Below are 25,584 nucleotides of genomic sequence, written 5' to 3' on the forward strand. Positions count from 1 at the left end.
GTGGGTCTTTGGTCTTAGGACTCACCCCATTATTGGGAAATACAACCAAAATCCTTGGAATAAGAGACCTAGTCCCCAAGCACCACAGGTAACAGTGTCCACACCTGGTTCAACTTCAGAGAGGCTTCAGACACAATATGGATTCCCACCGAAAGCCCCAGAGAAGCCTGGTTCTGTGTAGTTGGGCAAGTCACGGGTCACAGGAGGAAAGGAGGCAGGCGATTCCATGGAGCTCCTCTGGGTGATAGATTCCACATAGTGCCTCTCCTGTGCACCCTGGGATAGCTACCCTAGTTCTGTTCACAGTTTGCCCCTTAAATGACTACTCTAAAGCCCCCATAAGTCTCTGCTCTCTGCACTATCCAAACACCAAACTTCTCTCTCTGCTGTGTGCTAGACTCGAATCTCAGGTTTGCTGCGTGCTTTTGCCTTTTCTGGTGATGACTTTGGCTTTTGAAGTAACTCATGCTGTCTGTCCAAGCTGATTTGTGAGTTCCCCTTCCTGACGCGTCTGCCCTGCAGACACCAGGACCCAAGCTCCTTCCTCTGGATGGCGACACACCCAGTGGGCTCATGTGCTAACCCAGCGGGAAGCTCTCAGACGATTTGAGCCACTCGGTAGCGTCCGAAGTCTATCGGACATAGAGTCAGAGAATCTGGGACCCAGGCTTCACTCCACTAGGGTGAAGACTCTACACATACTTGAGGAAGTTCAGTCCCCTGACTGTAAAATAAGGCTGAACCTCATAATTTAACTTCATAAGAATTAAATAAGGGTGAGAAACAGCTCAGTCTAAGCTTTTGCACACAGCATGCATTCAAAAATAGTTACTGTCTGTGTTTCACCCTGGTACACATGAAATAGTTTCCATTAGAACTTGGTTTAGAACATCTTTAATTTATGGATATTTTCATATTTAAAGTCATTCCACAAGTGCTTTGAAGCTGATGAACTAAAATTCTAATTTTGGAGGCTGCTATTTTAATAATAATGACATAACTGCAAACAGTGATGGGGGTAGATCCTAATTCTTTACAGCAAAGGCGAGTCCTTTCCATGAATCACTGAGGGCCCTTGTGCACACTGGTGATGAATCAGCGGAGCAGCGGGATTAGCAGAATAAACAGAACTCAACTTCTTCCTCTGTGTCCCTATTATAGCTTCTCTTCTTGGCTTTTAAGTCAAGCAAATGGATTAAAGAGACGTTCAATATTTCACAGAAGTGAGAAGCTTTGACAGGCAGTTGGAAATATGGAACCCCCAGGAAGCAACATAGCGAGTGAAGAGCAGCTTTCTTTCCCAAACAAGGGACTGCCCTGGCAGTCCAGTGGCTGGGACTCTGCTTTCCCAGTGCAACACAGGGGGCCCAGGTTCAATCCCTGGCAAGGGAACTAAGACCCCAAGTAGCCAAATAAATAATTTTTTTTAAGTTGCCAAACAAAGTTCACTCTTTGATGTCAACACAAGATTCTATCTAGGCTACTCAGTTCCTCCCAAAGTTCACTCTTTGATGTCAACACAAGATTCTATCTAGGCTACTCAGTTCCTCCCTATTAAAAACTTAAACTTTTGATCAGATCAGATCAGTCGCTCAGTCATGTCCGACTCTTTGCGACCCCATGAATCACAGCACGCCAGGCCTCCCTGTCCATCACCAACTCCCAGAGTTCACCCAGACTCACGTCCATCGAGTCAGTGATGCCATCCAGCCATCTCATCCTCTGTCGTCCCCTTCTCCTCCTGCCCTCAATCCCTCCCAGCATCAGAGTCTTTTCCGATGAGTCAACTCTTCACGTGAGGTAGCCAAAGTACTGGAGTTTCAGCTTTAGCATCATTCCTTCCAAAGAAATCCCAGGGCTGATCTCCTTCAGAATGGACTGGTTGGATCTCCTTGCAGTCCAAGGGACTCTCAAGAGTCTTCTCCAACACCACAGTTCAAAAGCATCAATTCTTCGGCACTCAGCCTTCTTCACAGTCCAACTCTCGAATCCATACATGACCACAGGAAAAACCATAGCCTTGACTAGACGAACCTTTGTTGGCAAAGTAATGTCTCTGCTTTTGAATATGCTATCTAGGTTGGTCATAACTTTCTTTCCAAGGAGTAAGCGTCTTTTAATTTCATGGCTGCAGTCACCATCTGCAGTGATTTTGGAGCCCATAAAAATAAAGCCTGACACTGTTTCCACTGTTTCCCCATCTATTTCCCATGAAGTGGTGGGACCGGATGCCATGATCTTCGTTTTCTGAATATTGAGCTTTAAGCCAACTTTTTCACTCTCCACTTTCACTTTCATCAAGAGGCTTTTGAGTTCCTCTTCACTTTCTGCCATAAGGGTGGTGTCATCTGCATATCTAAGGTTATTGATATTTCTCCCGGCAATCTTGATTCCAGCTTGTGTTTCTTCCAGTCCAGCGTTTCTCATGATGTACTCTGCATATAAACAGAGTGACAATAAACAGGGTGACAATATACAGCCTTGACGTACTCTTTTTCCTATTTGGAACCAGTCTGTTGTTCCATGTCCAGTTCTAACTGTTGCTTCCTGTCCCTTTTGAAGGGGCATGGAAATCGAGCATTTTAAAAGCTGAACCTCACCAATGCCGGTCTTCTTGAGGTCAATTACATGAATTCTTACTGTTAAGGAAAGAGTGGATCCCGGATGCCTGTCCTTCTCGAGGTCAAAGTATGAACCCATGAGTTAGAATCCTGCCATAAATGGTCTTTGTGTGTGTGTGTGCTTAATCTAAAATTGACTGTTTCTACAAGCATCTACTGTATAGCAAGCACAGAGAACTCTACTCAGTACTCTGTGATAACTTGTATGGGAAAAGAATCTGGAAAGAAAAAAATACACGTATGACTGAATCACTTAACTGTGCATCTAAAACTAACACAACATTGTAAGTCAACTATACACCAACACAAAATTTTTTAATTTTTAAATAAAAAATAAAATTGGTTGTTTCTGTTATTAGGGAACTGGGTAATTTTGAACACACACACTAACATATTTGATAAAATAAAACAAACTAAACACTTATTTGTTTGAAAATTAATAGTTTGCTGCAAAAAATAGAAAATTTTTTTCCTGAGGCCTTCTCCACATCTCATACCACCCACAGACTCAGGGCTCAAGTCAGTTAAATTGGCTTGATCAAGTCAGTTAAAGGTTCTTAAACTTCTGCGGGTCATGGCTGCATTCCCCAGTTTAAGGAAAGCCCTGGCTCCTTTCTGGCTAATATAAGATACTATGTATACTAATTTCCAGAGGAGGGCATGGCAACCCACTCCAGTATTCTTGCCTAGAGAATCCTATGGACAGAGGAACCTGGTGGGCTACAGTCCATAGGGTTGTAGAGAGTTGGATACGACTGAAACAACTCAGCATGCAGGCATGGTTTGATTGGCAATGTTCTGTACAACCAAGAAGTTGGTTTTGTCATTTTTTTTTAAGTGTTGTTCCTGGGAATTCCCTGGAGGTCCACTGGTTAGGATTTGGCATGCTCACTGCTGGGGTCCTGGGTTCAATCCTTGGTTGGGGAACTAAGATCCCATAAGCTGTACAGCACAGCCAAAATACATGAATAATAAAAATAAAACATTTTTAGTTCTTCATTTCCCTTTTTGTTTTGCAGCAGAACTGAAGAAAACTGTATGGATAGCACCATGTTCCAAGAGGGGATTGGATCCAGGGGAAGGTCAACCTCTCAATACCCCCGCCACCACGGGGCTGTCTCCAAACTACAGTGAGTCCCTGGAGCTGTCATTGATCGTCACAGCTGCTGCTCCTCAACACACAGCCAGCCAAGCTGAGAGAGAAGGTTCCCAGTGGCATCACTCGTGCCCATGAGCTGAGCAGTCACTCAGATGCACTCTTATACCAGGCTCTAGAGATGCAACGACCTGGTGCGGACAGGCCACAGAGGAGTTCCTCCTATGCAAACTATCCTCTCTCCTCCTCTCTCCTTCCCTCCTCACCTCCCCCCACCCCTGCCCATCATAAGCACAGGATGAAGAGGCCACACTGAGCGGTCTGCAAGTCCCTCAGGTGACCAGCTTAGAACAGCCACCTGAACTGATGCGGTCCCCATGTTCTGGAGTAACCATGGTCACCCTCTTGTCTTGCTGTTTAGACAGTGAGATGACTTCTGAGATGTCATCTGAGATGTGACTTTACTAAATAAACATATTTTACCTCATTCAATCACTCATCTCCCCATGTGAGAAATTTCCCTCTGTGGAAACAAATTTAAAAGACCCTTTATCTCTAATTCCCCTCTGTCAAAGTCAGCACAGTGAGAAAATCATATCAAGTACAGTTGATCCTCAAACAACGTGGGGTTAGGAGTGTTGACCACCCGCCTTGCCCAGTCAAAACTCTGACTATAACCTTCAAGGCCACGGTTCCCCACATCCTTGGGTTCAACCACCTGGGATGGGCCGTGAAGACCGGCAGCGTTCTCTGCTGGAAAGAATCCACTGTAAGTGGATCCACACAGTTCAGAAACATGTTGTTCAAAGATCAATTGTAGTAATATAAATGTCCACTAGAGATACCTTCAGTCAATCTTTGTAGGTTTTGAGTAGACATGTAGCATAGCATGGGCCTCCCAGGGGCTCAGATGGTAAAAAATCCACCTGCAATGCAGGAGACCCAGGTTTGATCCCTGGGTTGAGAAGATCCCCTAGAGTAGGAAATGACAATCCACTCCAGTATTCTTGCCTGGAGAATCCCATGGACAGAAGAGCCTGGAGGACTATAGTCCACGGGGTTGCAAAGAGTCGGACATAACTGTGCAATGAACACACACAGACACACACACATATAGCACAGACTATGTTTCTGAGTGAGGCATATTAGTCATCCATGAGGATGTTTAAAATCTAATTTCTTAGTATTCCATCTGAAATTACCTACCTGATTGAAACCATACCAATCATACAGCTTGTTTAGGCTGTTTTCTGTTTCAGCCAACTATGTCTCACTAATAACTTCTCATTTGCCACCATCCAATCGCCTCTTCGCTTGTAAAATATAGAGGACACCAACTCTATAGAGATTCATGAGTAAAGCTTTCCAGGACTTCCCTGGTGGTCCAGTGGTTAAGAATCTGCCTCCCAATGGAGAGGACACCGGTATGATCCCTCCTAGTTTTTCCTTCAGGAAACTAAGATCCCACATGCTCCAGGGCACCAAAGCCTGTGCGCCACAGTGAAGACCAAAAATAAATCAATAAACTCATCCTTTTAAAAAACAAGATTTCCAAATGTTTCCAATATTATAATCACTATGTAAATGCAAGGGACTAAAACTCTGGTATTCTTCTCATTCTTCCCTACATGGCATTACAGCAGAATTTCACACACACCAAAGTTTGTTTTGTGTCTTTATTTGTCCATCTTTGCCCAGAGGCCAAAACCAATAAAACTGAAAATGTAGCTTCAAAATATCCTTGCAACCAAAGGGGCCCTCTGCACTTGTGTTTCTGATGGACAAAGACGTGTGTGTGTTTCAGACACAAACAAACGTACGGACAGTTACGGGAGGGACAAAGGAGCTAAAAATGGAAGCAACGGCCAGTCCGGAGCCCCGTCTCCATGACACCAGCACAAACAGGGTAGAAGCCTTAAAAAAGCTGTGACCATACTGCGATGCATTGTTAAGCAAATCATGTTTTGCCTTCTCTGAAAGGATGGGGTTTCCTATCGTCTTATTTAGGTTTCTCATTTTTCCATTATTGTTTTTAAGTGAAATGGATGAATTGTGTCAGGGTATGTTGTTTTCCAAACAAAGCCCCAAGCACAGACACGTTCTTCTCCCCCACGAGGTTCATGGGGACTTTTTATTTAAGGTGGCAATACCATGGGCTTCCCTGGTGGCTCAGCTGGTAAAGAATCTGCCTGCAATGCGGGAGACCTGGATTCGATCTCTGGGTTGGGAAGATCCCCTGGAGAAGGGGAAGGCTACCCACTCAGTATTCTGGCCTGGAGAATTCCATGGACTGTATAGTCCATGGGGTCACAAAGAGTCAGATACAACTGAGCGACTTTCACTTCACTATATGCTCCAAATTCAAAAAAGGTCTCAGGATCCTAGTTATCAGTTCAGAAAATGAATATGAACAATATATATAGAGAGAGTATCATATTTCAATAATATGACCTCTCCTACAAATGCCTTTAATTCAAAGAAAAACAACACAGATTTTTTTCATATTTCAGTTTTAATAAAATTTACAGCTCAAATTAATGCAAATAAAAACAAATTCTGAATAGATGTATTAAATATTATTAAATTATAATTATAAAAGGGGACTTCATACATGATTATTCAACAAGCATGTTATGAAAACTCATACCCAAAATATCATTTCTCTTTGGCATGATCAGACATAATTTACATAATTAAATATATAATTCATACATATATAGAATGTTAGCCATATAATAAAATAACACATATATAGCAAAAATAAAGTATAATAGCGTAAATTTTAATATTCTATTTGCAATATATGAATTGAACTTTGCATTCAACATTTTCAAATTTCTGTATACACAAAGATAAACCAGGGAAGATCTTGTCTCACGCTTGGACACAGATCACCAGCTATTTCTGAGAAGTTTCTTATTTCACTCATCTTAATACACCATAAAATTAGAAGTTTCATCTCTTTTTATGTTTAGTATGATCCCAGATACTTTTTTTTTCTTTCAAATTAGATTTACATTCTTAAGAAATGCCTGTGAGAGGGAAGAAGAAAAAATGTTATTTATGACCAGGTTTTTATCCTACTTACACATATGCACAGTTTTAATATAGCTATATTTTTTTTTGCTTAAAGAATCTGTGGACTCTTAATTTATAGTGTAACCCTGAGGGTGTACATTAAAGTGTGTGTGGAGCAGGCGAAGGGTTTATCCGTACTTTTAGAAAGTTTGTTTTTTTATTTATTTTTCAAATTTGTTTCTTGTCCATACTGCACGGCTTGTAGGATCTTGGTTTCCCAACCAGGGATTGAACCAGAGCCCTCGGCACTGAAAGCACTGAGTCCTAACCACTGAACCACCAGGGAATTCCCTAGAAAGTTTAAATGATGACTTCCAACACTGAAGTGTTAATGAGACACCTGCATCAGCCAAAAAATGAACTTGGCATCACCTAAATGACGCAAAAATATTCCTAAAATGTATTCATCTGTAATAATCTAACACTTTGTTAACTCCTTGGAGACAAACCATCAGAGATGACTCCTGCAGAAGACCTCACTAAATCTCCAAACTCTGCAATTTCAAAAGGGCCTGTTTATCAGCTCTGTCCTCTATGAACCTTGTCCAAGGAGAATGTAAGTTTGCATTTAATATTTTAAATTATAATACTTGTTTCTTTGAGAACTTTTCCAGTTATTATGTTGCCTTTTGGACTTTATATAAACTTACTCATAAGAATTATTCATAAGCTCGATTTCTTAACCTAAAAAAGGGCAGCTTTTTAGTTCAGCAATTTTCAATATGCAGAATTGAGTGCCAATTATTATTATTAATTTATCACTGCTTTTAAAATAAGAAAAGCAACAACAGTAGGTCAGAATTGTCTCAGTAAAGGTCACCACAAAACTATCAGATGGAGAAGTAAATTCCCATATAGTTATTTGAGATAGAATAAGTTATGATCAACCTAGACAGCATATTAAAAAGAAGAGACATTACTTTGCCAACAAAGGTCTGTCTAGTCAAGACTATGGTTTTTCCAATAGTCATGTATGGCTGTGAGAGTTGGACTATGAAAAAAGCTGAGTGGCAAAGAATTGATGCTTTTGAACTGTGGTGTTGGAGAAGACCCTTGAGAGTTCCTTGGACTGCAAGGAGATCAAACCAGTCCATCCTAAAGGAGATTAGTCCTGATTGTTCATTTGAAGGACTGATGTTGAAGCTGAAACTCCAATACTTTGGCCACCTGATGTGAAGAGCTGACTCATTTGAAAAGCCCTTGGTGCTGGGAAAGATTGAAGGTAGGAGAAGGGGACAACAGAGGATGAGATGGTTGGATGGCATCACCAACTCAATGGACATGAGTTTCAGGAGTTGGTGATGGACAGGGAGGCCTGGCGTGCTGCAGTCCATGGGGTCACAGAGTCAGACATGACTGAGTGACTGAACAAGTTATACTGGCCAGATTAAGATATTCACTGCTGCTGCTGCTAAGTCGCTTCAGTTGTGTCCAACTCTGTGCGAGCCCACCAGGCTCCCCCGTCCCTGGGATTCTCCAGGCAAGAACACTGGAGTGGGGTGCCATTTCCTTCTCCAATGCAGGAAAGTGAAAAGTGAAAGTGAAGTCGCTCAGTCGTGTCTGACTCTTAGCGACCCCATGGACTGCAGCCTACCAGGCTCCTCCGTCCATGGTATTTTCCAGGCAAGAGTACTGGAGTGGGGTGCCATTGCCTTCTCCGAAGATATTCACAGATACTTCTAGATTACAGGTTCTCCAAGACGCAAAAGCTGAGGAGTCAGTGGCTTTAAAAGGACTTGTCCATGGTCCTGATACACTGACACCACCCCCCGACACACCCCCAAAATGTTGACTTTGTATTACACTGGAAAGAACAACAAAGATTAGAAAGATCTTTGCCCGGAAATGAATACCTTTCAGTCTTTCCCATAGATTCTATGAAAGTGAAAGTCGCTTAGTTGTGTCTGACTCTTTTCGACCCCATGGACGACATAGTCCATGGAATGCTCCAGGCCAGAATACTGCAGTGCGTAGCCATTTCCTTCTCTAAGGAATCTTCCCAACCCAGGGCTCAAACCCAGGTCTCCCTCATTGCAGGCAGATTATTTACCAGCTAAGCCACAAGGGAAGCCCTGGTGGGGCTTCTATAATTGTAAACAAATGTTAGAATTTACATTTGATTTATTTAGGTCATACCAATACTTTATTGCTCTAGAGCTCTAAGGGTAATTTAGCCAGAATGAAAATTCTGACTTACCATTTCACTCTGGCAAAATATATACCAGAGCAAACAATGCCTACATGTTCATCATGTGTTTGATTATTTGCTTTTCCTTCTATTCTTCTAATACTGTGTCTCTTATCTTAACCTGTATTGTATAAATCAAAATTCTAGGGTCCTACTTTTATTATACTGTGTCTACTTTTAAATTATGACTGTATCTATTTTGACCAGTTTTTTTTAAAGGCAGACCGTTAAATAGTTTTGTTCATCTCATGTATATTTGCATGTGATATGAAATAACATCAAATTTGAAATATTTTTAAAAATCACTCAGGAACAGTAAGGTTGCCAAAAAATCTGTTTCTATTAATTCAATCATTGTTGAGGACATACTTTTTTTATTAATTTAATACACCATTTAGAAAGTGGAAAATCCACAGATTAAGTTCACTAGGTGGTGCTAAAATCAGCTTCCTGGGGTTTTTTAATTGTTCAAAATTTCTTAAGAAATCAAGCTGTTAAACAGAAAAGGGAAAATTGATAAATACATACTCACACGTAGGTCTTCTCCGTCTGCGAGCACAGAGGACTCACTGCTAGTCTTTTTAACAATCTAGCACATCTTTTGTAATCTAGGAAAAACATTTAAGAGACAATTATGTGTACAGTTACTACAAACGTGGGAAAAGCTGTGTTAAATTATTGTCACTAGTGCTTAGTAATGATAACTATAATTTCATAAGCATCTAATAGAGCAAGGACTTAACTGGATTTTCTCACTAATTCTCCTACTGATGTAAGCAGCTGGATGCTATTGCTGTCTTCACTGTAGAGATGAGAAAACAGCCTGAAAATGTTAAGAATCTCATAGCTAGGATTCAGCTTCATTCCAAAGCCCAAAGTTTCTCCACCAGGCTGAGCTACCACTTAATCATTCTGCCTAGATGTCAACAGGACTCATCCTCCCTAGTCATCAAACACAAGCATTTTTGAAAAACTTACAACAACTCTGACTCAACATCCTGGGTAAAATTAAATATCCCTCAAGATGAACAATTTAGTTTAAGAAAAAACTACAAAATGTTTAAAGTTCATTGTCTTTGAAAAGTAAGTTTAGACTGAGAAAGGAATTTAAAAACAGGCAACGAGTTACCATACTTAATCACGATTTAGATAAAGGAGAGCATTTAAATATTATGTTTAGAATTGCTACTCAGTTCAGTAACTTAAGTATCAAAAAAAATTCATTAGACAACCTTTAAAATACATGCTACCATTATTCAGGAAAAAATCTATTACTTGTTATATAAATGATGTGATATGAAACTATTTTTTTAAAAACTTATGAGGAAATTTTTACTTATACTTTATGGTCATTTTTTTTTCATTTATATGAGACTGCCTTATTTGTGCCAAGGAATTTTTTAAATGATAAAATGTTTAAATCCTGACAAATACCGTGGTCCTTAAGGAAATCTTGCTCTTTTCAGATCTGTCTGAAATAGTCCCAATTAGAATGTGGTTTCATTCCTTTACAGTGTCAACAGCACATACACATGCACACATTAAGTGTGAGTACCATCAATATTATAAACAGCACGTCTTACAATATTTAGTCTATTATTTCCCACTCACAGACAGTTGAAGTTTAAGATTACATGCATCTACAGTTGGATAAAGTTTTTTGGGGGGCTGTGCCAGGTCTTAGTTGGGGCAGGATCTAGTTTCCCGACAAGGGATTGAGCCCCAGACCCCTTGCACTGGGAGCACGGGGTCTTAGCCACTAGGACTAAGGAAGTCCCAAAGAATTTTTTAAAAGAACGAAAACGACCCGAGCTACTTACAAGCTGGCGTCGAGCAGTCCCTGGTGTTGTGATACAGCCTGTGGAAGTGTTTGCTGCACTCAGCTGAAAACGTGACTGGCCCTATCGGACAGGAAAAGAACGGTTATGGTACACGTCGGTGTGTTTTCCAAACAACTCCCTAGCACTTTCTGCATAGTGATGATATCCCTGGTTTACATCTTCCCATGCCCTTAAAAGACCTTGCCTAAGAGCACATCTTCCCCCGACCCAGACTCTGGAGGAGGCAATGAGGTGTGTCTGTAAAAAACAATCAAAATTCACTTCACAGTCTCAACAACTCACATAAGAGAACCTTCAATTTCAGAAAAACTCTTCAGAATAATTAAGAGACAAAAGCTCTAGATAGGAGAGGGAAAAAATCTGCAGAGAGCAAATTAAGAGGACGTGAAGAATGAAAAAACAAATATCTCTGGTTTCTACTTTATGCTCTTCAGTTTTGTATTTAACAGGAATGAAGTTTCTATGCAGGGACATTTATTCCACTTTCTACTTAGATTGATTTGTGTCTTATAAGCGACAAGGACTACTGTAAAGTGGACAGGGTAATGAGACTTCCCTTATCTTTCCCCACAAACCAAGATAGTCCACACCAAAATTCATCCCTATGTCTGAAGTCTGCTTTTATGGAAGTGGTAGAAGGAGAGCCCAGAGTGCCGATAGAGAAAGTTGCTCAGTTGTGTCCAACTCTTTGTGACCCCATGGATTGTAGCCCACCAGGCTCCTCTGTCCATAGGATTCTCCAGGCAAGAACACTGGAGTGGGTTGCCATTTCCTTCTCTAGTGGATCTTCCTGACCCAGGGATGGAACTCGTATCTCCTGCATTGGCAGGCAGGTTCTTCACCACTAGGAGAAGACTAGGAATGGAGTGAAGGTGGGGTGCACAGTTCACAATGATTAGGTGACTTGCTAGAATGTGGGGCACAGGATAACTGTAATGATTCGCCAAGTTGCATGAAGAGCCCAGGAGTGCCGTGGGAGGGAAGCCACATGTACTGACCAGGTGACAATGGGCCATCAGGAAGTCTGCTCTGCCCTGAGCGAAACACCTCCACTGTGCTGCTGGCCGGGCAACATGACTAGACCCCCAGTGTATCACGGAGAGCTCGTCACGTGACTCCACCCACCGATCCAGCCATACTCTGCCCCTGGCCACACACACTCTTGCCTAAATGGCCCGGGTCCTGTCCCAGATCACACCACGTATTCAAAGGATTCCTTCTGACCAGAATGCCTCTCTGGTAAGGGAAAATTCTACTCATCCTTAAAGCCCACCTTACACGTTGTGTCCCCGACAGCTGTTCCTCATAGTCTTTGGCAAAACCATCCACTTCCTGTGTCTCCCTAAACTCTGCTTACACTTCTATCACTCACCCAGATCTGGTTTATATCGCATTAATACTAGGTAATGGGATTTGTCCACCTTCCTGAACCAACTGTGAGCCTCTCACAGACATTTATCTTCAAATCCTCACTGCTTCATGAAGTAATCGGCATACAGTCTTTTTATTTAATTGAACCACTGATAAAGTTCATGCTTACCTGTGAAATGCTTGATGAATTTGTCTTTTAAGTTCAAATCTCTTGGGAATATTTCTGAAAATAAAAAAAGAAAAACTTTAAAATTTCTCGAATGTGTCTTCTTCATTAAAAATAACATTAGAACCACTAATTCAAAAGAATAATTTAGTAATTTTAAATATTTGAAAATAGTGATTTAAAATTTTAAATATTTTGTAATATTTAACAATGCAAAATATTGATTATATTTTTTAAAGTAAAAAAAAATTAGGTGAAATTTTAATACATTGTTTAACCTGCTGCTGCTGCTGTTACTGCTAAATCACTTCAGTCGTGTCTGACTCTGTGCGACCTCCTAGACGGAAGCCCACCAGGCTCCCCCGTCCCTGGGATTCTCCAGGCAAGAACACTGGAGTGGGTTGCCATTTCCTTCTCCAATGCAGGAAAGTGAAAAGTGAAAGGAAGTCTCGTTCTGTCGTGTCTGACTCTTAGCGACCCCATGGACTGCAGCCTACCAGGCTCCATCGTCCATGGGATTTTCCAGGCAAGAGTACTGGAGTGGGGTGCCATTGCCTTCTCCATCGTTTAACCTAGTAAGTCCATAATATAATCCTTTCAATGTGTAATCAATGTTTCCCAGGGGGCACTAGTGGTAAAGAACCCATGCCAATGCAGGAGATGTAAGAGATGCCGGTTCAATCCCTGGGTCAGGAGGATCCTCTGGAGAAAGGAATGGCATCCCACCCCAGTATTCTTGACTGGAGAATCGCATGGACAGAGGAACCTGGAGGGCTACAGTCCATGGGGTCAAAAAGAGTCATACATGACTGAAGTGACTCAGCATGCATGCACGAAAGAAGGTGGTCTATGTTTTTTATACTAAATTTTCAAAATCTGAGGTGTATTTACCACTCACAGCACATGTCAGTTTGGACCAACCACCCTGCAAGTGTTCAGCGGTCATAAGTACCCAGTGGCTACCATGCTGGACAGTGCAAAGATAGAATGTATCCTTCATTCCTCTGGTAGCTAATGACAATGGTATAAGAGATTCCATGTACAGATGGATTAACAATAAAAAGATCCCTAGGTAATGCATGAAAATTATCCTGGAGCAACTTGAATAACCTCTCATCTCATTCATCCAATTTATGAAAATTTCTAGTTTTTATTTAACCAAAACAGTTACCATCTGCCACCCTCATCAATTTTAAGTTTACAATAATATATTTTTAAAGGAACAGATTTGCATATTATGTATATAATGTTGGCAAGCTTATCTCTTGTTCCTGCTTCTTATTTAAAGATGAGCAGAGATCATGTGAAATAATAAAAAATCATAACACAGAACAACTAGAAAATAACAAAAAATGTGTTTTAGTGATTGCTTTTACCTGCATATAACTTAATATCTTACCAAAAAGATAATTTGCTCTGCCATGACCAATTCCATACAAAGCCATGTTGGTGGATCCTTGGTACCTTCTGAGGTGCTGAAGGGTGTTACTGTGTGCTTCAATCCATTTTTATGAACTTGAACTGAAATATTTGTTATATAGTTCCTTGAGTTACCATTTCCTTTAAAGAGATGACATGCTTATTCTGCTAAGTCACTTCAGTCCTGTCCTATTCTTTGAGACGCTATGGACTGTACCCACCAGGTTCCTCTGTCCATGGGATTCTCCAGGCAAGAATACTGGAGTGGGTTGCCATGCCCTCCTCCAGGGGATCTTCCTGGACCAGGGATAGAACCCCCGTCTCTTATGTCTCCAGCGTCGGTGAACAGTTTCTTTACCACTAGTGCCACCTGGGAAACCCCAAGTTTCTTCTCTTTCCCAATATATTGGGTTGGCCAAAAAGTTCATTTGGGGTTTCCCATACTAGCCAATGGAAAACCCCGAATGAACTTTTTGGCCAATTCAATATTAAAACAATTATACTTTCAAAAATAAGAACTAGATTCATTACATCAGGGCTGAAAGAATCACTGAGGGAAAATATAAGTATTTAAAACAATTCATATGTAGTAGTAGCTCAGTTCCATGGATCTCTGGGAGTTGGTAAGAAATACAGGATTTCAGGCCCAGATCTAAGAGTCACTTTAACAAGAACTCTTAGGAGAGTCATTTGCATGTTTGAGAGCTGTACTCTAGATCTTCCAAAAAAGACATAAAATGTCTTGAATCCTCAGCACTGAGTTCCTTCATAATCAATACGATATAATATTACTAACTAATGCATTTGTTGTTTGTGCTTAGTAGAAGACAAGAGACAGAATTCTTTCCAGTAAAAATCTGCCATCATTGGAGGGAGGGGTTGTTGATGGTGTTTTGAATTTTTATCACTTCCTTACATTCAGGTACAAACAGATGCTCCAAGCTCATCCCGAGTCATCTCCTGTCCTGTGTTAGCATCAGTCATTTCTCCGAGGAACCCCAGTTCCTCTTACAGAGCATGGTATCAGAACCAAAGTCTGGACACCGGGTGATGTACTTGCTGCTACTGGGACGTGGCTGCTCCCAGGCCCTCACAGCTGACAGTCCAAGGACACATGTGTGTCATATGTGTGGATGCCCTGATTTTTAATACTTTGTTTCTTCAGTTGCTCAGTAGTGTCCTAATCTTTGTGATCCCATGGACTGCAGCCCACCAGGCTTCCCTGTCCTTCACTATCTCCAGAAGTTTGCTCACACTCATATCCATTGAGTGGTTGATGCCATCCAACCATCTCATCCTAGTGTCTTTTTATACAGTGGTTTTTAATATACCTAGTGTTCAAATTATTTAAAATTGTACCACAATACTTAATGGATGGAATCCCAGCTGAGCTATTTCAAATCCTAAAAGATGATGCTGTGAAAAGGCTCAATATGCCAGCAAATTTGAAAAATTCAGCAGTGGACACAGGACTGGAAAAGGTCAGTTTTCATTCCAATCCCAAAGAAAGGCAATGCCAAAGATATTCAAACTCATGCACAATTGCACTCATCTCACACCCTAGCAAAGTAATGCTCAAGATTCTCTAAGCTATGCTTCAACAGTACGTGAACCGAGAACTTCCAGATGTTCAAGCTGGATTTAGAAAAGGCAGAGGAACCAGGTATCAAATTGCCAACATCTGTTGGATCATAGAAAAAGCAAGAGAATTTCAGAAAAACATCTAATTCTGCTTCATTGACTACAGCCTTTGACTGTGTGGATCACAACAAACTGTAGAAAATTCTTCAAGAGATGGGAATACCAGACCACCTTACCTGCTTCCTGAGAAACCTGCATGCAGGTCAAGAAGCAGCAGTTAGAACTGGACATGGAACAACACACTGGTTCCAAATTGGAAAAGGAGTATGTCAAGGCTGTATATTGTCACCTTGCTTGTTTACCTTATATGCTGAGTACATCATGCAAAAAGCCGGAATGGGCGAAGCCCAAGTCAGAATCAAGATTGCCAGGAGAAATATCAATAACCTCAGATATGCAGATGACACCACCCTTATGGCAGAAAGTGAAGAGGAACTAAAGAGCCTCTTGATGAAAGTGAAAGGGGAGAATGAATAAGCTGGCTTAAAACTCAGCATTCAAAAAACGAAGATCATGGTATCGGGTCCCATCACTTCATGGCAAACAGATGGGGAAACAATGGAAACAGTGACAGACTTTATTTCTGTGGGCTCCAAAATCACTGCAGATGGTGGCTGCAGCCATGAAATTAAAAGATGCTTGCTCTTTGGAAGAAAAGCTATGATAAACCTAGACAGCATATTAAAAAGCAGAGACATTACTTTGCTGATAAAGGTCCATATAGTCAAAGCTATGGTTTTTCCAGTAGTCATGTATGGATATGCAAGTTAGAGCATAAAGAAAGCTGAGTGCCAAAGAATTGATGCTTTTTAACTGTGGTGTTGGAGAAGACTCTTAAGAGTCCCTTGGACTGCAAGGAGATCAAACCAGTCCATCCTAAAGGAAATCAGTCCTGGGTGTTCATTGGAAGGACTGATGCTGAAGCTGAAGCTCCAGGATTCTGGCCACCTGATGCAAAGAACTGACTCATTGGAAAAGACCCTGATCCTGGGAAAGATTGAAGGCAGGAGGAGAAGGGGATGACAGAGGATGAGATGGTTGGATGGCATCACCGACTCGATGGACATGAGTTTGAGTAAGCTCTGGGAGTTGGTGATGGACAGGGAAGCCTGGCATGCTGCAATCCATGGGATCGAAAAGAGTCAGACATGACTGAGCGACTGAACTGAACTGAACTTGATAGAATATGTTTTTGGAATGTACAGCATCTGTAATATTTCACTGATGATACTGCAAAGAATTTAGGATTCAGATTTGTTTTGTCTTAACAAAGAAATAGATGCAAAGACATCACAGAGGAAAAGGGCCTGTGAGAGGAGGTGAATTCTGACAGTCAGAGGCAAGAGAAGTGTGTTCCTGGGGCTGGTGGCAAGGCAGAGGCAGCAGCTGCCAGTCTGTGAGGAGCAGGACCAACCCATGCAACCTGAATCCTGTGAGAACCCCAGAAAAGAAGAGAGGGCAGGTCACAGGGGACTTAATGTCCTGCCATCAAGAGAAGTTAGGACTTCCCTGGAAAACCCAGAGAAACCGCTGCTTATCTGTGACAGGAGGAAATAGTCTGGTGCTACAAAGAATATTCATTTGTAATTGTTCATAAATGGCCTTTACATCCCTGCTGTAAGCCTCATGCCAGCAAGGTTTTATACTAAAAAAAAAAGTAGTAACACAAATCTGGTTCCATCAGTCTGCAGAAGAATGTACTGTCACCTCTTGAAAAGGCAAAGCCTTTCTATCAAAACTCTCAAAAAGCCCCTCATACTTCTGTTTCCCGTGTGTGTGCATGTATGCATGCATACTAAGTCGCTTCAGTCGTGTCCGACTCTTATACGACCCTATGGCCTGTAGCCCACCAGGCTCCTCTCTCCATGGGATTCTCCAGGCAAGAACACTGGAGTGGGTTGCCATGCCGTCCTCCAGGGGATCTTCCTGACCCAGGGATCGAACCTTTGTCTCTTATGTCTCCTGCCTTGGCAGGTGGGCTCTTTACCACTAGCGCCACCTGTTACACATTGCACACCAATTCCTTCTCCCAAGTTCCTCCAAACTCCCTCTAGTCCCACAACTGCCCACTTTCTCAGTCAGCCAACCCTGTCTTTATTTCAGTAGAGGATACCCCAGTGCTCCCCTTCTTCTGCAGAATTCTGGGCATGATGCTTTGCTCCATTCTGCTGGTGTGATGGTGGAACAGTGGAGAAGCCAGGATGCCAGTAATGAAAGCCCACCGTCTATTCTGAGGCCCCAGCAGGGGGCACTCCTGGCGCTAAGCAGACAGCCTGTCTTGAACCAGGGTGACTGATGGGCAGGACAAGACAAAGGCAGGACCAGACTGCTGAGACATTCAGGGTGGACAAGTCTAACACGAGTTCCTTCAGCACGAGAACCAATCATGTTGGTTCGTTGTGTTCCCACACCCATCAAAGTACGTCCGGTGTGTGCTGAGCGGCTAAATGACTGCAAGACTGCCGCCCTGTGCTCCGACCTCTCAGGGGGTACAACCCCCAGGGGCGCCTCTGCTCCCAGCCTAGGCGGGCATCTCCACGTGCGCACAGGCTCCAGAGACACCTCTGAGGGGCTTCCTCTTCCTCCCCAACCCCCCACCTACCCCCTCACTCCCACACACCCCCGCCTTCCTGCCCTGCGCGCGCCCTGCACCCCAGCGCCCGGTCAGTCCTCCTAGTCTCAGGCTTCTCACGTCTCCTGCTCTTTCACCCGCCATCCTCTCCACCTCGGTGTCCCCCGACGTTGGCTGCTACTTCTCCTTCCCCATCCACCCCTTCTACTCCATCACTCGTTGGGCAACTAAGTGGTCAGGATCCTGAGCGCCCAGAGCTGATTCGGGAGCCGTGGGCAGCGTGGGAGCGGGGAGGGGGACTCAGCTAAGCATCCCCAACCAGCCCCCTCGCCAGCTCCAAGGGGCTCAGAAGAGCGTCGGGGCCAGACGCCGGTGATCTGACTTTATTCCCAAACTCGGAGAGACCGGCACGAGGCCCTGCGAGGTGCTGACCTGTCCTCCGGCCTCTGCCTCTGGGACGCAAAGGCAGGTCCTCGGGCTGCGAGCCCGCACCCCCAAGGCCTCCCACACCGGGAAGGGCAGCTTCGGGCTGGTTCTTCTGCCAGATGGGTTTCTGGTCACTAAAGTCTCCGCTGCGGTACATCTAATAATCTCATGACATCCTTCCCTGAGCGCCAGGTACCGGCAGCGACGCCTATTCTCCGAGGTGCACTATCAGGCTGCCCCAACCCAGCGCCGCTCGGGGCCGTCGGAGCCCCCCCGCCCCAGGCTCGGCGCGCGGGGCTACTCACCTGCGCTTCGAGAGGCCGCGGGGAGGGACGGCTTCGGCTCCTCGCCCGCGACGTGCGCGCCCCTGCTGCCCCCGGGCCTCCCCTGCGTCCCTCGCAGGGCCAGGATGAGCGCCAGCAGGAGCAGCGCCGGCACCGGGGCGCCTGGCCTCGCCGGTCGCATGGGCGCGCGGGAGCGGCCGGAGAGCAGGCGGGTGCCGGGCGGAGGGTCCGCTCCCAGAGGACAGACGGCGGGCAACACCTGCGCGCCTCGGGTAGGAACGCAGGGCGCGGACGCAGGACGAGGACTCGGGGCTGCCGAGGGGAACAGGGCAAGTCCCAGAGCGCGGATGCTCACGGGTACGCGCAGCCTCTCCGACGACCCAGCCTTGGCTCTGCGGGTGTCCGGGCTCCCTGCGCAAGGCCCACTCTGTCTACCGCCGCGTCCAGCCCACCCGGCTCGGGACAACCGGCAACTTCCCGGTCTGGACCGCGGAGAGTAGCGCGGGAGCGGCGCGCGGCAGCAGAGACGCGGCTCCCAGTCTGAAAGGTGTGGGTCCCCGGAGCTTGAGCCCCGCCCCCAGCCCCGCCCCCAGCCCGGAGCCCCGCCCGCTCCCCCGACCTGGGCCTGGGTTGGGAGAGGGTGGAGGACAGCGGCTCCTTCCCGCCCACCGCAGACCCGGGCCCTCGGCCCAGCATGGTACCCCTTGCCGCCACCTAACCGTGCGCTCGGGAGCGCAGTCCGCCGGGGTGGTCTCCTTAAGACAAAGACCTCCTTTCCAGCCTCTGGTGGATGCCCACGAGAGAGAATGAGATTAAGTCCAGCTGTTTTTATTAAAATAAAATGGGCATCTCTCATCAAGGCGTGTCCCGTGAATTATAGAGGTTCTAGACATTTCATTAGCCCTCTTTATTGCTTTATATTATGTATGTTAAAAAGTTTTGAAATCGCTGGCTAATTAGTTGGTTGCTTATTGTCTCCTCAGACGCAAAGTGCACACAACTGGTGGAAGAGGGGAAGAGTAACATTAAACATTCCTACAAAGACATCTTGTCACTCACAAATCTCCAAAAGTAATCCCAACTTTTTCAAGTGGTTTTTCTAGACTTGGTGTTGCCAAAATGTCCGGAAAATCACGAAAACAAAGCAAGCCTTACAGTTCAGTTCAGTTTAGTCCAGTTCAGTTGCTCAGTCGTGTCCGACTCTTTGCGACCCCATGAATCGCAGCACACCAGGCCCCCCTGTCCATCACCAACTCCCGGAGTTCACCCAGACTCTCTATAAAATCGTGGCTTTGAGTGAAACTCTTGAGAGCACAGTGTGTTTTCCACTGGGCTCCATCTCTGGATGGGGAAGATCCCCTGGAGGAGGAAAGGGCAACCCACTCCAGTATTCTTGCCTGGAAAATCCCTTGGACAGAGGAGTCTGGTGGGCTACAGTCCACGGGGTGGCAAAGATTTGAACACGACTGAGTGACTGAGCAGGCATGCACACACGTGTTCCAGGTGACGACTGATGCTTCCTGTCACTTTACTAGTAAAGAGGCACAAGAATCTGGTATTTTCACAGCAAACACAGCAGCGAGAGAATCCACCGTGGGACACATGGCCAAAGGATCTCAGTGAAAAAAAAAAAAAAAGAAAAAACAGGGTGTGGTCAGGCCCTGGTGAAGGGGAATAAACTCACAGCTCTACTCAAGGGAAATAAGACAACATTAGCAGTGCAGAGATATTGACAGGTGTTAATATTGCAAAAATTAATTTTAATCAGAAATACAAGTTGAGAATGACTGTGAAAATAGTGGGAAAACTACAGTGTGAAATGACGCTGGTGGAAGAAGGGACACAGAACCAACAGTGAGACAGGGAACCCATCACCTATTTGTCAGTGTAAAATCACTCTCCAACCTTGTTCATCTTGTAGCTGAAAGTTTGTACCCTTTTCCCCAACCTGTCTCTATTTCCCCCAGCCCCCAACCCCTGGCAACAACTTTTCTACTCCCTGTTTTATGTGTTTGACTTTTTAAAAAATTCCACATGTAAGTGATATCATGCAATTTTATCTTTCTCTGCCTGGCTTATCTGACCTAGTGTAATGCCCTGCAGATCCATCTATGTTGTCATAAATGACAGGGTTTCCTGCTTTTTCATCTTCCTTATCCGTTCATCTGTTGTTGATGGACACTTAGGAGGCTCGAGATCTTGGCTATTGTGATTAATGCTGCAGTGAATATGGCAGTGCAGACCTGTCTTTGAGATACAGCTTCATTTCCTTTGAGCATATACCCAGAAGCAAGACTGCTGCGTCACATGGTAGTTCCATTTTCCATGCTGGCTGCACTTATTTTGAACCAACTGTGAACCAACGGTGCACAAGGATTCCCTTTTCTTCATATCCTCACCGACACTGTTTATTGCCTTTCTTCCCTGATAGCTCAGTTGGTAAAGAATCCGCCTGCAATGCAAGAGACCCCGGTTCGATTCCTGGGTTGGGAAGATCCCCTGGAGAAGGGAAAGGCTACCCACTCCAGTATTCTGGCCTGGATAATTCCATGAACTGTATAGTACATGGGGTCACAAAGAGTAGGACACAACTGAGCAACTTTCACTCACCCTATCACAGCCATACTCACAGCTGTGAGATGATCTTTCACTGTGGTTGTGATGTTAAAATTTTCCCTGATGATCAACAATGAGCATCTTTTCATGCATGTGCTGACCATTTGTATATCTTCTTTGAAAAATGTCTATTCAGTTCCTCTGCCCATTTTTAAATCAGGTTGTTTGGGGAGCAGGGGGCGTTGGTATTGAATCATGTGAATTTTTAATGTATTATGGATATTAACCCCTTACCAGACATATAGTTTGCAAGTGTTTTCTCCCATTCCATAGATTGCCTTTTCATTTGGGGGGTGGTTTCCTTTGCTGTGCAGAGCTTTTATATTTATATAGTCCCATTTGCTTAATTTCCTATTTTGTTGCACTTCCTTTTGGTGTCAAATCTAAAAAATCATTGCAAAGACCAATGTCAAGAGATTTTTTTGCTATGCTTTCTTTTAGGAGTTTTATGCTTCCAGATCTTACATTCAGGTCTTCAATCCATTCTGAATTGATTTTTGTATATGGTGTAAGACGGTAATCTAATTTCATTCTTTTTGAACATGGCTGTCCAGTTTTCCCAACACTATTTATTGGAGAGAACATCCTTTCCCTAGTGTATATTTTTTGCCTCTTTACCATAAATTAACTGACCACATATTACTAACGACCCTTTATTTATAGGTTCTCTATTCTGTTTCATTGACTTGTGTCTGTTTTTATGTCACCACACACTGTTCTGATGACTATAGCTCATAATAAAGTTTTACATCACATCAGGAAATGCGATGCTTTCATTTTGTTTTCCTTTCTTTATCTTGTTTTGGCTATTCATGCTCTCAAACATTTTTAAAAGATAGATTTCTAAAGGCACTAGTTGTCCAGTGGTTAGGACTCAGAGCTTTCACTGCCAAGGGTCCAGGTTCAATCTCTAGTTAGGGAAGTAAGATCCCACCTGCAAGCCATACACTATGACCAAAATAAAAGAAAAAAGATTAAGTAAAAGACACAATTGAAAAACTCATTGCTACACTTTCCCAAAATGATCAATAATGTAAACTTAAAATCATCATCTCTATATGTATTTTGTACCTTCTTTTATAACAAGGTTGTTTTTTTGACCAAAGTGAATAGAAGTCCTACTTCTGGTCAGCTGACATTACCGATTCAGGGTTGTCTGTTAGAAATTCAGGACCTCAATTCAGTTTTGAATTCAGGGAACACAAAAATCTGGCAGAACTTCCAAGACAAAGCATGTCATGGAGTTTGTGGACCCAGTGAAGTGAAAGTCGCTAAGTCATATCCAACTCTTTGCAATCCCATGGACTATACAATCCATGGAATTCTCTAGGCCAGAATACTGGAGTGGGTAGCCTATCCTTCCCCAGGAAATCTTCCCAACCCAGGAATCGAACCAGGGTCTCTTGTATTGCAGGCAGATTCTTTACCAGCTGAAAAGAAAAGGCTACTAGGGAAGCCTTATGGACCCAAGCCCCTTCCTATAGAAATAAAAGCTTTCAAGCTCATTTCTCTCTAGAACGAGGTATATTACATTTCATACTCACCTTTCTCTTTTTAACTATAATCCCTTATACAACTCAATTTCTTTCATAGCTTCTTTTCCTGCCTATATTAATGGAATTCTGTACACACACATACTCTAGACTTTAAGACTGTTACATAATATTTTACTGTCTGACTTGACCTAAACTTCATTCAGTATAAATATAGTTTGAATTGAGTAATAGCATATTCTGTAAATATGATGGAAGTATGCTCCTGCAATGCAGGAGACCCAGGTTTGATCCCTGGCTTGGGAAAATCCCCTGGAGAAGGGAATAGCAATCCACTCTAGTATTCTTGCCTGGAAGATTCCTTGGACAGTGGAGCCTGGTGGGCTACAGTCCATGGAGTTGCAAAGAATCAGACATGACTGAGAGAATAACACATACACACACGCACGCGTGCACTTTTGCCTATCTGTGTGAGCAACATTAAGAATTCACGATAATCTTCACAAAATGATTGATTTATTTATCTGATGCTCGAACAACACAACTTGGTCAGCTGCAAGTATGTCAGCAGTCTCCTTTCCCCTCCACTCTCCACGAACACCTGTGACAGCACTGAGCATCCTTGTTTACCAGCACCAGCGAAGGTGCCCTGACACATCTTAAGTTCTCTGATCCTTCTGTGTCAGGGAGAGACCTGGAACCAGCTGTTTCCCAGGAGGCTTTGATGGAGATGAGCCATCTTGCTCCACATGAGCAAGCATGGCGGGTGGGATGACACAAGCTGAGTATCAAAAACCTAAGTTTCAGAGGTGAGAAGTTCAGGTTGTTGTTTCCACTCTAGCTATAGTAACTTTAATAAGTTCCTTAAACTTATTCTTCAAATGTGTGCTTAATTTTGACTTTTCATCTACCAACCCTTCAGAGTTTTTGCTGTGGTTCATGCAATTATATAACAGGACAAGGAAGACAAAAAGGAGAATATCAGTAAGGTGATTTATACCAAATGAATAAGTAAGAGGCATATTTATGACTAAATTTCCTGTAACAAACTAGTCTTGTGACAACATGCAGTTTCTATCAACCATTTAAGCAATGTTTATAATTAACAAGCTTTGGCATTAATGAGTTAAATTATGGACAAAGACTCTCCCTTCAGTTCAGTTCAGTTGCTCAGTCGTGTCCGACTCTGCGATCCCATGGACTGCAGCATGCCAGGCTTCCCTGTCCATCACCAACTCCCGGAGTTCACCCAAACTCATGTGCATTGAGTCGGTGATGCCATCCAGCCATCTCATCCTCTGTCGTCCCCTTCTCCTCCCTCCTTATCTCTACACAAAATATCAGGAAAGTAAGACAAAGAATCCATAGCCTGTGATAACTGTGACAGCCAATCTCATTTACCATCACAGAGTCAGATGAGCAGACAGGTAACAGCAGGCTTTTTGTCCATCTGCTGAGTGGCAAGTATTCCATATTTCTTATCATCTTTGGAACAAAAACAACTTACAGCCTAGCACATAGCACAGCAACAAAATAAAGAAAAGACATATAGGTCTAGGGATATTGGAAAATTGCTTTCTCTCTGTGATTTCTCTCAGGTCTCTCTACATACCTTGCCCATACATACCTTTATTTTTATTATTACTAATTTTTTTGTTGCGCTCACTCTCTGTTGCTCCACACAGCATTCTCTAAGGGCTACTCTTCCTTGCAGTGTGCGGGCTTCTCAATGCTGTGGCTTCCTAGTTGCAGAACACAGGTTCTATGTGTGCGAGCTTCAGTAGTTGTGGCTCTCAGGCTCTAGAGCACAGGCTCAGTAGCTGTGGTACATGGGCTTTGTTGCTGCACGGCATGTGGGATCTTCCCGGACCAGAAATCGAACCATGTCCCCTGCATTGCAAGGTGGATTCTTAACCACTGGACCCCCATGGAAGTCCCCATGCTGCTGCTGCTGCTGCTGCTAAGTCACTTCAGTCGTGTCCGACTCTGTGCAACCCCATAGACGGCAGCTCATCAGGCTCCCTCGTCCCTGGGATTCTCCAGGCAAGAATACTGGAGTGGGTTGCCATTTCCTTCTCCAATGCATGAAAGTGAAAAGTGAAAGCGAAGTTGCTCAGTCGTGTTCAACCCTTAGCGACCCCATGGACTGCAGCCCACCAAGCTCCTCTGTCCATGGGATTTTCCAGGCAAGAGTACTGGAGTGGGGTGCCATTGCCTTCTCCGGGAAGTCCCCATACATACCTTTAAAATCAAGGCAAGGCCAGAAGAGAATTATCCAGTATATTGGTACCACGTGATTCTCCTGGGTGATATAGGCTTCCTGACTGCCCGCAAATGGTCTCCACTGAAGAGTGGACCTCACAAGATGTTGCTTTGAGGACATACAAACACATATGACTGTGCTGTCCTAAGTGGCCACCACTCTGGACACATGGGGCTCTTTAAAGATGTTACTAAATGATGTCAGAATTATGAAAAGCTTAATTTGTGTGACTCCTCTCACAAGTGTTTAGTCTGAGCCACCTTTATGTCACTTTAATGATTCTGAATCAGCTAAGTGGCATACTTAAATAAAGTGGGAGGACAAAGATAGTACTTATAATTCTCTAGCAAGGGCATCATCATGAGCTCTGTTCATACTTTTGAGCTGAGATACACAGATACAAAGACACAGAAACAAACTGCGATGCTCTTAGGCGAACATTTGAAGCATTACAAACTCTGAAACTGTTTATGTCCTGTGCTGCGTGCACATAAACCATCCAAGTGATT

General features: G+C 43.7%; 1 protein-coding gene across 1 annotated transcript; it reads right to left on the bottom strand.

Annotated features, from left to right (window-relative positions):
- Nucleotides 1-6,251: 6,251 nt before the first annotated feature.
- Nucleotides 6,252-19,293, bottom strand: ALKAL1 (ALK and LTK ligand 1). The gene is made up of 5 exons (XM_061438379.1): nt 18,725-19,293; nt 12,365-12,418; nt 10,804-10,884; nt 9,516-9,591; nt 6,252-6,749 (listed from the first exon to the last, which is right to left on the bottom strand). Exons 1-5 carry the CDS (start codon nt 18,882-18,884, stop codon nt 6,731-6,733), a joined length of 390 nt encoding a protein of 129 aa, XP_061294363.1. The 5' UTR covers nt 18,885-19,293; the 3' UTR covers nt 6,252-6,730.
- Between the last annotated feature and the right edge of the window lie 6,291 nt (nt 19,294-25,584).

This window comes from Bos javanicus, chromosome 14 (assembly GCF_032452875.1).
Source record: "Bos javanicus breed banteng chromosome 14, ARS-OSU_banteng_1.0, whole genome shotgun sequence".
Taxonomy (NCBI): domain Eukaryota; kingdom Metazoa; phylum Chordata; class Mammalia; order Artiodactyla; family Bovidae; genus Bos; species Bos javanicus.